Source organism: Podarcis melisellensis, assembly GCF_964234715.1.
Source record: "Podarcis melisellensis genome assembly, chromosome: 10".
Taxonomy (NCBI): Eukaryota; Metazoa; Chordata; class Lepidosauria; order Squamata; family Lacertidae; genus Podarcis; species Podarcis melisellensis.
In genome coordinates this window covers 67,215,749-67,228,554 of record NC_138542.1, presented here as the reverse complement: position 1 = coordinate 67,228,554, position 12,806 = coordinate 67,215,749, and the positions used below count along the sequence as shown (strand labels likewise).

General features: G+C 47.6%; 1 protein-coding gene across 1 annotated transcript in view; it reads left to right on the top strand.

Annotated features, from left to right (window-relative positions):
* Positions 1-8,740: 8,740 nt before the first annotated feature.
* The window catches only part of LOC309379831 (store-operated calcium entry regulator STIMATE-like), a gene marked incomplete at its 5' end in the record, with an annotated part of 50,735 nt that continues 46,669 nt past the window's right edge, over positions 8,741-12,806 (top strand). The window contains one exon of the mRNA XM_081929296.1: positions 8,741-8,933. Coding sequence (XP_081785422.1) covers positions 8,741-8,933 — 193 coding nt within the window. The remainder of the gene's footprint in view (positions 8,934-12,806) is intronic.

Here is a 12,806-nt window from a genome sequence, read left to right as displayed (position 1 = left end):
AGACAGAGAGAGAGAAAAAAAATTATGAGAGACAAGGTAAAGGTAAAGGGACCCCTGACTCTGGGGTTGCGGCACTCATCTCACTTTATTGACCGAGGGAGCAGGCGTACAGCTTCCGGGTCATGTAGCCAGCATGACTAAGCCACTTCTGGCGAACTAGAGCAGCGCACGGAAACGCCGTTTACCTTCCCGCCGGAGTGGTACCTATTTATCTACTTGCACTTTGACGTCCTTTCGAACTGCTAGGTTGGCAGGAGCAGGGACCAAGCAACGGGAACTCAACCCGTCATGGGGATTCTGATCGGCAAGTCCTAGGCTCTGTGGTTTAACCCACAGCACCACCCACGTCCCACTGCCTGCCTTACAACCCGTGTAACCGCCTGACCTAAAGCCCCGACCATACCATTACCAGAATTAATGTATTTAGCATACAGGTGTTCCCCCCCCCCCAGCTCTCCTACCCTGCTATAAAGAGCAATCAGAATAATCAACTTGGAAGCTGTTGGATCCAGCCCCAGTTGATCAACACATTATTACTGTCAATCATTTAGCTTGGAAAAATGGGGCAGGGGACTATATGCTTATGGGTGGGAGACAAAAGGCTGAGATGCATCGTAGGAGCGGATCTGTGCCTGATATAAACACAATGCTGTCTTTGTGGGTGTAAACTTCACCCAGCCCTCAGCACTTTGAGAAACCCATTTACCATATTAGGTCAAACTTTCAAAGAACAGCCACACAATTTAGGACTAGCAAGCAAGATCATTTATTGACCTGGGGGGGTGTGCTGTAGACACCTTGCTAGAGCTAGAGAGACAGAGAAAAGGTCAATTTCAACTCCTGCAGTCTTAAGTTCATTGTTCCACATACCTATATCAGTATGGTTTTTGTTTTTATTTTTGAAAAAGAAAAGTTTGCAGGAAAAATCATTATCATTTTGCATGCAATTTTGCCAAATGTACATAAATATGCAAAGCAGTGTTTCCTGATAGAAAGCATTTTTGCATGCTCTTTTCATTCACACGGGCATTTTTATTCTCACTTTGCCCTGGTGTGTGCAATTTTGGACACATTACTTGGCCGAAGGGTGTTGCGAAACTTGTAGCAGTGCAAATTCCAAACGATGGCTAGGTTTCAGTTTGTGTACCGCTTTGGAAGTAGGTAGGTTCCTCTTTGAATTTGAACTGAATCAAATTTCTCCCCAAATTTTTAGCTGTAGCATATTTTGGGTCGGTAGCTTAAGAGTTCCATGATGGATGAAACTAGGTAGAATCTAAATTGAACTCAAGCAGAATTTATCGATTGTCCCTTTTGCTGGAGTTTGGCTTTTGCCACGGCAGGTTCACTGGGCTCCCTGTTTGTGCCCCAGCTACACCGGAAGCTTTCATCCATGGAAATTAGATCGTTGCCACTTGTGGCCTTCCTCTTTTTGCGCAACCTTCGAAAAGCTCATGCTTAAGCCCGTCACTGTAGCAAAGAGAGATCAGATGAGCTGGCTAAACGCTGACACTGCAGCACCACCTGCTGGGGAATAAAATCTGCTTTAAAGTGGAAACGGATGCAACTTCACATCCTTTTTGTTCTCTGTTACCAGTCTCTATGGCAGGGGTGGGGTGTCTTTTTCGGCCTGTGGCTCACATTTCTTTCTGGGCCACCTTTCTGGGGCTGCACACCAATAGTGGCACATAGCTGTCAACCGTCCCTTATTTGGCGGGAAAGTCCCTTATCCCAGCGCTGTGTCCCGCTGCTGTCCCTTATTGATGATGTCCCTTAAATTTCCCGGGTTTCAAAGGAAGCAGCTCCTCTCCCTCCCTGCCGGCCAGGGAGGGAGGGAGGCTCCAACTGTGTTGCTTGGCTGCGTTGTTCACCCAATAAGGAGTCTAAGAACGACTGGGGGGTGGAGCTTGCATGCCTTGTGCCAATCAAATCGGCCGCGTTGCCTGCGGACTCTCCTTTGCTCAGCGCTTCCCAGCGGAGAGGGGACGGTGGTTTTCCTTGCTGCATCCCCTTTGCCAGGTTGCTGCGCTGTGGTAACCACCACTTGAGGCTTTGTTTGGCTGCTGGCTGGGCTTTCTGCCTTTGGCTCGGAGGGGCTCAGAAGTTGAACATTCCTGTGCTGGGAAAATCCCTCATTTTGGCTGCTGATCCCTTATTTTCGAGGCTGCTAGTCCTTTATTTTCAAATCTGTAAGTTGACAGCTATGCCACAGCAACAAATGGAAACTTTACCTTTGAGCAGTTGGCTGGGGTCTATACACACACTCACACCTCTCTCTCTTTTTTTTAACATAATTTTTATTGAATTTTTCCATATTTCATTTTCATTTTCATTCAATACACATATTCACAACATCTTATTTGCTCAAAGTGAGCTTTGACTTCCTTCTACCTCTCTTTCTAACATCCCTATAGCCTATAACATATCTTTCGCATTCCCATAATCACTTCTTTATCTATAATCACCTTAAGAAATCACATTCTTATTTATAAATCAGCGCCATAATTTCACATTACAAAACATTTCACGTTAATGCTACAAACGTTTTTAAATGAGTACAGTTTTCTTTCAAATAATAAATAAATTTGCTCCAGTCCTTTTGATGTTTTTCTTTGGGCCGATATCTGATTCCTCCCCGTCAACTTCGCCAACTCCACAAATTCTACCATTTTTATTCTCCATTCTTCCAATGTAGGGAGTTTTTGCTGCTTCCACCTTTGAGCCAAGAGGATTCTCGCTGCCGTTGTGGCATACATAAATAAATTTACATCTTTTTTATTAATTTCTTCATCAGTTAGCCCTAGTAAGAACGCCTCTGGTTTTTTGCTAAAGTTATATTTTAATTTTTTTTTTAATTCATTGAAAATAATGTCCCAGAAAGCCTTGACCTTAGCACAGGACCACCCACTCTGACACCTCTCTTTCAGTGGCGTAGCAGCGTTTGCTGGTGCCCGGGGCAGTGCAGATTCTTGCCAGGCAGGGGTGGGCCACAGAAGATGAATGGAGCCGGCCAGGCCAGGCCAGCTCTTGCAACCAGAGCTAAGCGGGGGCCATGCTTACGCCACCTGCCCTCCCTCCCCCATATCTCAGAGCCTCCAGATGTAGAGGTCAGAAGACCAAGTTCTGCGTAATTTAACCCATTGTTCACATTGCACCAACATAGCAAAGGGCAGGATGGTGACCCATGAAATTCAGCCCAGGGGTTCCTCTTACCCAGGAGTCAGCAACCTTTTTCAGCCGTGGGCCAGTCCGTGTCCCTCAGACCTTGTGGGGGGCCGGACTATATTTTGAAGAAAAAAATGAACAACTTCCTATGCCCCACAAATAACCCAGAGATGCATTTTAAATAAAAGCACACATTCTGCTCATGTAAAAACAGGCTGATTCCTGGACCGTCCACGGGCCGGGTTGAGAAGGCGATTGGGCCGGATCCGGCCCCTGGGCCTCAGGTTGCCTACCCCTGCTCTTACCCATCGAGAGCCCCTTCTGCCTAGGCTAGTTCAGCACCACCACCAGCGATTCTGCAGGATATTTGAAGGCAAGCTAAGGGTGTGCACACCTTGTCTGGGGAAACGGGCAGCCTCAGAAGTTTCAGGAGAGCAGCTGGTCCCAGAATCAAAGAATTGGAAGGGATCCCAAGGATCATCTAGTCCAACCCCCGCAATGCAGGAATCTTTTTGACCAAGATGGGGGCTCGAACCCACACGACCCTGAGGTCAGGAGTCTCGTGCTCTACCGACTGAGCTATTTTCTTGTTGCTTTGCTCATCCTTACAGTAAGCCTTGGGGTTTGGACTGCAAAGGTCCCTCACTGCTATTGCTATGGCATTGGGAATATTTCATTCCGTAGGCTTGAACAGAAGGGTGAGGAGTGGGCTTCCTATTGTTAGCTCACACTGCCTCTCAGCTGAGTTGCATTGCTGGTTCCTAAGCAACCTAGATAGCAGCCGAGTGACTGGGCACTTCATATATTTTTCCTTTATGGATTCCATCAGTTGTTCTTGGTTTATTCTTCCTCTCTCTACATTTATACCCCACCTCCCCTCCAAGAGCTCTAGGCAGCGTTCATGGTTCTTCTCCATCCCAATAGCTCAGTTGGTAGAGCATGAGACTCTGAATCTCAGGGCTGTGGGTTCGAGTCCCACACTGGGCAAAAAGATACTTGCCTGGAAGAAGAAGAAGATAATAATAATAATAATAATAATAATAATAATAATAATAATAATTTATTTGTACCCCGCCCATCTGGCTGGGTTTCCCCAGCCACTCTGGACAGCTTCCAACAAAGATTTAAAATACATTAAAATGTCACACATTAAAAACTTCCCTGAACAGGGCTGCCTTCAGATGTCTTCTCAGTGTCAGGTAGTTGTTTATTTCTTTGATATCTGGTGGGAGGGCGTTCCACAGGCCTGGCGCCACCACCGAGAAGGCCCTCTGCCAGTTGCCTGTAGCTTTGCTTCTCGCAATGAGATAAAGTCCCTACCAGAGTGGAATGGCAAATTAAACTGTTGGACTATGCCGAAATGGCAAAATTGACCGGAAAACTCAGGAACCAAGAAGACCAAAACTTCAACAAAGAATGGGGGGAAAGTATAAGTTATCTGGGAGACCATTGTAAGCACATGGAAACACTAGCAGGATTGCAATGACACTTGTAATGTAGTAAGAACTATGGAGATAACGGAGTTGTATAAAAGATGGATTATTGAAAAAGATGCAGTAGAGAAGGTTTGATGACGGGACCTATGGAGGGGAATCAGAGGAATCTTTTAATAGTAAAGGTAAAGCGACCATTAGGTCCAGTCGTGACTGACTCTGGGGTTGCGGTGCTCATCTCGCTTTATTGGCCGAGGGAGCCGGCGTTCAGCTTCCGGGTCATGTGGCCAGCATGACTAAGCCACTTTTGGCGAACCAGAGCAGCACACGGAAACACTGTTTACCTTCCCGCTGGAGTGGTACCTATTTATCTACTTGCACTTTGACGTACTTTTGAACTGCTAGGTGGGCAGGAGCAGGGACCGAGCAACGGGAGCTCACCCCATCGTGGGGATTCGAACCACCGACCTTCTGATCGGCAAATCCTAGGCTCTGTGGTTTAGACCACAGAGCCACCTGTGTCCCTTTTAATAGTGGGAGTATGTTATATTTTTATAATTTTATACTTGTAAAATAAAATAAAAATATTTCACACAAAAAAGATCTCTGCTTGACTCTACAGCTCTAGGATTCCTCACAACAACCCTGCAAGGGTGTGGGGAACCTCAGGCCTGGATGTGGCCCTCTAAGTCACTCTGTCCAGCCCTCAGACTCTGCCCAGCATGCACTGGCCCTGCCTGAATGTTTTTGCCTTGAAGTCTGGCAATGCACCTTGCTTGCCTGAATGCAGGCTGGAGAAAAATGGTGTGTGAGTCTGCACAGAAACCGGCTTAGCATCCGCTCAGCCCAAACCCAAATATCTGTGCCGCCGCTACTGCCAAGAAACTTCAGTGCTAAGATGAGAGGGAAATAGCTTTTAGAATCATAGAATCCTAGAGTTGGAAGAGACCCCAAGGGCCAACGAGTCCAACCCCCTGCCAAGGAGGAAACACCATCAGAGCACTCCTGACATATGGTTGTCAAGCCTCTGCTTAAAGACCTCCAAAGAAGGAGACTCCACCACACTCCTTGGCAGCAAATTCCACTGTCGAACAGCTCTTACTGTCAGGAAGTTCTGTTTAGGTGGAATCTTCTTTCTTGCTCCGTGTCCGCTTCTCTGGAGCAGCATAAAACAACCTTTCTCCCTCCTCTATGTGACATCCTTTTATATATTTGAACATGGCTATCATATCACCCCTTAACCTCCTCTTCTCCAGGCTAAACATGCCCAGCTCCCTTAGCCGTTCTTCATAAGGCATCGTTTCCAGGCCTTTGACCATTTTGGACACGTCTCCTCTGGACACGTTCCAGTTTGTCAGTGTCCTTCTTGAACTGTGGTGCCCAGAACTGGACGCAGTACTCCAGGTGAGGTCTGACCAGAGCAGAATACAGTGGCACTATTACTTCCCTTGATCTAGATGCTATACTCCTATTGATGCAGCCCAGAATTGCATTGGCTTTTTTAGCTGCCGTGTCACACTAACTCTCTGGCAAAGGTCCAAGTGGCCACCAGGTCCCTGGAAAGATATTTCTCCTTTGGCAAAGGAAATCCTGTATTTCATGGGCCGAGATGGGATTGTTTTGACACGTGAACCGGGAGAATGTAAGCCAGATGTCTGCTTGGAGTTAAAGCATGATGGATCTGTCGAGAGACCAAAAGGAAACCTCTGTCGCTGTGCGAAGCAAGAAGACGTCTGTGGCTTAGAGACGAGGGCATCCTAAACGCTGTTGCTGCAGGAGTGCAGGAAAAAAAACGGGAAGGTTTATAGTAGAAAACCAAATTTAGGGGGCACCCCTCCAATTTTACATCCTTAACCAGCTTCTTCCTTTTTAGAGTTTTTATCTTTTGTTTATTTCTTTAAAAGCAGGATTTCTGTTCTCATCCTGAAGCAAAGTTCTTAACCCAAGGTACTATTTCTGGGTTAGCGGAGTCTGTAACCTGAAGCGTCTGTAACCCGAGGTACCACTGTACTGCTTGATTTCCAATTGGCACACGTCCTGTAACTCCCTGCTTGAAGTCCTGCAAATTTTCATATCATAAAAGCCATTTCTCTGATTAGGAGAATAGGAAGCTACCTTATAAAGAGTCAGACTAATGACTTCTAGCTCAGAATTCTGTATACTGAGCGGCACCAGCAGCCTAGGGTTTCAGGCAGGGGATATTCCCAGGCCAAACTGGAGAGGCTGTGGCGTCCTTTTGCACACAAAGCATGTGCTCTATTACTGAGCTACAGTCCCTTCACTTAAATATCAAGTAAGATTCCAGTCCTCATGATCCTCAATTGAATGATTATTGCTATTATTAAATTCATATACCACTTTCATGCCAAATCAACTTCTAAGTGGATTGTTGTTGTCATCTGTCTGCACCACCCTAACAAAAGCCTCACCCCCCGCAAAAAAATTCCTGGCTACGCCTATGGACTAGTGGTCTGCCTCACTATTTGCTGTTGTTTAGTCATTTAGTCGTGCCCGACTCTTCGTGACCCCCTGAACCAGAGCACGCCAGGCACTTCTGTCTTCCACTGCCTCCCGCAGTTTGGTCAAACTCATGCTGGTAGCTTCGAGAACACTGTCCAACCATCTCGTCCTCTGTCTCCCCCTTCTCATTGTGCCCTCCATCTTTCCCAACATCAGGGTCTTTTCCAGGGAGTCTTCTCTTCTCATGAGGTGGCCAAAGTATTGGAGTCTCAGCTTCACGATCTGTCCTTCCAGTGAGCACTCAGGGCTGATTTCCTTCAGAATCCGTAGGTTTGATCTTCTTCCAGTCCATGGGACTCTCAAGAGTCTCCTCCAGCACCATAATTCAAAAGCATCCATTCTTTGGCGATCGGCCTTCTTTATGGTCCAGCTCTTACTCCCATACATCACCACTGGGAAAACCATAGCTTTAACTATATGGACCTTTGTTGGCAAGGTGATGTCTCTGCTTTTTAAGATGCTGTCTAGGTTTGTCATTGCTTTTCTCCCAAGAAGCAGGCGTCTTTTAATATTGTGGCTGCTGTCACCATCTGCCATGATCATTGAGCCCAAGAAAGTAAAATCTCTCACTGCCTCCATTTCTTCCCCTTCTATTTGCCAGGAGGTGATGGGACCAGTGGCCATGATCTTCATTTTTTTGATGTTGAGCTTCAGACCATATTTTACGCTCTCCTCTTTCACCCTCATTAAGAGGTTCTTTAATTCCTCCTCACTTTCTGCCATCAAGGTTGTGTCATCTGCATATCTGAGGTTGTTGATATTTCTTCCGGCAGTCTTAATTCCGGCTTGGGATTCATCCAGCCCAGCCTTTCGCATGATGAATTCTGCATATAAGCAGGGGGACAATATACAAACTAGTGGTCTGCTTCCTTATAAGACAGCCCTTTCCTGCGTTCCTACAGCAACTTTTTTAAAATTAAAAAACACCCATAAGTCTTCCCTGCCCATTTATTGTCCCCATTTGATTTTACTGATGGGATGGGCCAAGTTCCCAGCCCTGCTTTGCTCTCCGGGGATGGAGGGAGAGGCTGGGAGAGGAGGGTAAAGCCCAAGCTGTCGGCTAAAGGAGTAAGGCAGCGGTTCTCAACTTGTGGGTCCCCAGATGTTGTTGGACTACAACTCCCATCATCCCTGAGCTCTGGCCTTGCTAGCTACGGGTGATGGAAGTTGTAGTTCAACAACATCTGGGGACCCACAGGTTGAGAAAGGCTGGAGTAAGGTCTTAGGCAGCCATAGGCAAATCCCGGCCCTCCAGATGTTTGGGACTACAATTCCCATCATCCCTGACCACTGGTCCTGCCAGCTAGGAATGATGGGAATTGTAGTCCCAAACATCTGGAGGGCTGGGATTCGCCTATGCCTGGTCTTAGGGGCCCAGACGGTCTTAGCACCCCACCCCTCGGCGTCTAAGGGTCTCCGCTGACCCCTCGCTCTCCCCCTTCGACGGTTCCTTTCCCCCGCGGGGGCGTTGCCCCCTGGCGCCCGGCCCCTTCCCGGGGGAAGCAGCTACAGGAGCCGCCTCCCTCCTCCTTTGAGCCCGCGGCAGCGCCAGCCTTTGTTCGGGGCGGAGGAAGGCGGACGCGCGGCGTTGCGCTCGCCTCGTCGGGGAGGCTCCGCCGGCCAGGATGGCGCTCCTGCTGCGCCCTGCCGCGCCCGCGCGCCCGCTGCTCTCTCCGCCGCTGCCCGAGCGGCTGCGGGGCGCCAACGGAACCCAGGCGAAGAGCCGCCCGCACGGCTGCGACAACGGGGCGCTGCTGGACCGCTTCGGGGTGCTGGTGCAGGCGCTGCTGGCCGTGGTGGCCTTCAGCACCCTCATGCGTAAGTGGAGCCTTGCCTGCCTGCCTTACACCTCCCTCTGACCCTTTCTCCTTTTACCTTTTCCTCCCCTCTTTTCCTGCAAAAGACTCAGTGTCCTGGGTTCGAATCCCTCGCTGGGCAGAAAGGTTCCTGCTTTGCGCGGGGCTGGACTAGATGTTCCCCTCCAATTCTACCGTTCTACGATTCTGTCTTTTCCTCCTTTCCCCCCTTTCTTCATTCTCCCTTTTCTCTTCTTTCCTCCTTTTCTGTTCCTCTGTTCTCTACCCTTTGTGTTCTCCACCTTTTATTTTAATTTGTTTTTATTAAAGGATTTCCGTAGTTACCAAGGGTACCTGCAACGTCTCTGTTTTCAATTCGTAGAGTCCTTTCTACGGGTCAGTTGCATTTAGTGTGAGACACTGGTATCATAGATATTGTGAGGTTTAGGGTGGCGGGGGAGAGAATCTGGGAGAAAGAAGGCGAGTAATGATCTTTCATTCTTTTGCTTAGTATATGTTCGGAAACAAACAAACAGACAAATGAAAAACCTATCCTCACAACGCTGACACAAAAGCTCTAGTTTTTATTTGTTTGTTCCTCTCCCTCTCTTTTTTTCCTCTTTCTTCTCTCTGGTTTTTTTTTCTTTTTTTCTGTTCCTCTTCCCTTCTTTTTCTTCTGCTTTCCCCCTCACCTATCCTGCAAAGGTGGGACACAGGTGACGCTGTGGGTTAAACCACAGAGCCTAGGACTTGCCAATCAGAAGGTTGGCGGTTCGAATCTCCGCGACGGGGTGAGCTCCTCTTGCTCGGTCCCTGCTCCTGCCAACCTAGCAGTTCGAAAGCACGCCAGTGCAAGTAGATAAATAGGTACCACTCCGGCGGGAAGGTAAACAGCGTTTCCGTGCGCTGCTCTGGTTCACCAGAAGCGGCTTAGTCATGCTGGCCACATGACCTGGAAACTGTACGCCGGCTCCCTTGGCCAATAAAGCGAGATGGGCACCACAACCCCAGAGTCAGTCATGACTGGACCTAATGGTCAGGGGTCCCTTTACCTTTATCCTGCAAAGGTAGTTAGTTTGTCCAGGGACAGCAGCTGAGTTATTGAATGTTGCCGGAATCCCAACCTCCCCAACAGCAAGGCTCTGTGGATCCTTGCGAAAGGACACTTTCGGTGGAGAAGATGCAGCAAAAGGCAAAAGTCGGATACACCGAAATCCCATATGCTTGAAAAGCACCTCCAACACCTGGCCATTCAACCTACCTTCCTTGAAGTGGCCTTCTCTTGCCCCCCATCCTTTATCCCTCCTCAGAGTGACCCTTTGCAATCCGCCTGCCTGCTGCCCCTTCCTCCGGCCATCTTGCACCTCGGACTCTGAAACAGGTTCCCTACCCCGCTAAATATCAGTCTGATGAAATCATTAAAAACCTTGCAATCAATCGAAATAGTGCCCTTAATTAATCTAGCAGTCAGTGGGTTTTTTCATAGAAAAGTGCTGGTAATTCCTGTCTTGATCGGAGTGTTGTCGGTGGCAACACAAAATGATTGCCGTTGCCTCAAAAAAAGGTGATGGTACTCCTGAACAAAAAGCAGTGTGTGTTATTATCTTTAATGCAAGTATTTAGAAAAAACTGCACCTAGAATTATAGAAATGTTGAGTTGGAAGGGACCCTGAGGGTCATCTAGTCCAACCCCTTGCGATTCAGGAATCTCAACTAAAGCATCCATGGCAGATGACCACCCAAAAGGTTCAAGGAAAGAGAGCCCACCACCTCTTAACAGAGACGGTTCCACTCAAGAACGACTCAGAAAACTCTTCTTGACGTTGAGTCTGAATCTCCTTTCTTGAAGCCGTTGGTACAGATTCTACCCACCAGAGCAGGAGAAAACAAGCTTGCTCCATCTTCCATGTGACAGCCTTTGAGATATTTGAAGATGGCTCTCATATCTCCTCTCAAGTTTCCTCTTATCCAGTCTAAACATACTCAGTTCCCTCAACCATTCCTCTTAAGTCTTGCTTTCAAGACCCTTGACCCCTGGTTGCCTTCCTCTGAACACCTTCCAGCTTGTCAAAATCCTTCTTAAATTGTGGCGCCCAGAACTGGACACAGTATTCCAGATCTATTTGGTCTGCCTGGTTGAGGAGTTGAGGTTAGACCGATGAAGGACTGATGGGCTGGAATTTTGATGTTGCATCTTAGTCTGACTGAATATTAGGGTGCCTTAATTTTGTCCTAATGGGCTTTGCCCTGACTTTGTTATTATTAATTTATGTGACTTTATTAGTCACTTATCAGAAAAAGAGAAATCTCCAAATGGTTTATGTACCCTTGGCCTTCTAAAGGGTAACCTTAGCATGTAATGACATCTCTTGGGCCTGTCCCAACTTCTCCCCAGACGTGAAAGTTACTCTCTTGCGCTTCTGTTTTAATAACTGAGGGCCATGGTGGTATCTTCTGGAGGTATCACATATTCAGGTCTGTCAAGAGGCCTAGGAACTTAGCTTCTGTTTGAGGCTTGGACTTGTAAATAGCAAGAGCTGTCGCTGTTTTAAGGGGACAAAAGTGAGGAGATAAGTTGCTCTCACAGCTAGGGCATGTATGCATCCTAAACCTGGATCGTAAACTTTGCCTATTATCTGAGCATCCTAAATGTTTCTCCCCCCCCAGCCCCCCGGGTTTTTCCTCGCTTTGCGAGGTGCTCTTTTGCCAAATGCCCCAGGTCCACCCTAGCTGTTTGTCTTGCCATGTGTTGCTCCCGGGACTCCGCCACGCAGCTGCTGAGTCGGTTGCCTTGCATTGTTCTACAAAACTCAGCCATCTGGATGAGTGGCGTTGGTGAAGCTAAGAATGCAAAGAGGGGAGGGGGCCAGCTCATCGGCTGAGTGGGCCAGGGCCCTGCGGGCAAGTCCTGTGTCTGCATATGTCCCTGACGGAGGGCTCTGTTTTGAGCCGTAGATGTGGATAAGCGCAGAAATCCAAATCTTGCATGTGTTTTCCTTTCGTTCATTCCGCAGTCAGAGGCATTAAGTGCTGAGTAGCAGTTGCTGGAAACCACAAGAGGAGAGTGCTGTTGTTGTTTTTTTACTTTTATTGATAAATGCAATACTTACAAACACAAACCAGAACATTAAACAAACTTATTATGTTGTTGTTTAGTTGTTTAGTCGTGTCCGATTCTTCGTGACCCCATGGATCATGAAGGCACTCCTGTCTTCCACTGCCTCCTGCAGTTTGGTCAAACTCATGCTGGTAGCTTTAAGAACACCGTACAACCATCTCGTCCTCTGTCATCCCCTTCTCCTTGTGCCCTCCATCTTTCCCAACATCAGGGTCTTTTCCAGGGAGTCTTCTCTTCTCATGAGGTGGCCAAAGTATTGGAGTATTTAATTGAGAATCAATCACTTTCAGTGCATCATTTGAGAAAAAAAGACTGTAGAGCCATCTTGCCCAAGGTTTTCCATTTTGTCGACTTCACCCTTTGTTTAAGGAGCTGTTTGGTACCTACCTTGTATATCTAAGTTTCTAACACTGTGTAGTGGCATTTGTAGATCTAGCTCCCTGCCTTAAGCACAATTTGTTTGGCCACCCCACCCCAGATGTTCACCAAGCCACAGAGACAAGAGGCAAGAGCATTGGAAGACCAAACCAAACTTTGGAAAAAGAAGTCATGGTTTGCTTTATCATCAGTGGGACAACTTGTAGTTACTGTATTTTTCGCTCTATAAGACGCACCGGATCACAAGACGCACCTAGCTTTTGGAGGAGGAAAACAAGAAAAAAAATATTCTGAATCTCAGATGCCAGAACAGCAATTGGTATCACTACGCAGTGAAAGCAGCAATCCCTCTTGCTGTTCTGGCTTCTGGGATAGCTGCGCAGCCTGCATTCGCTCCAT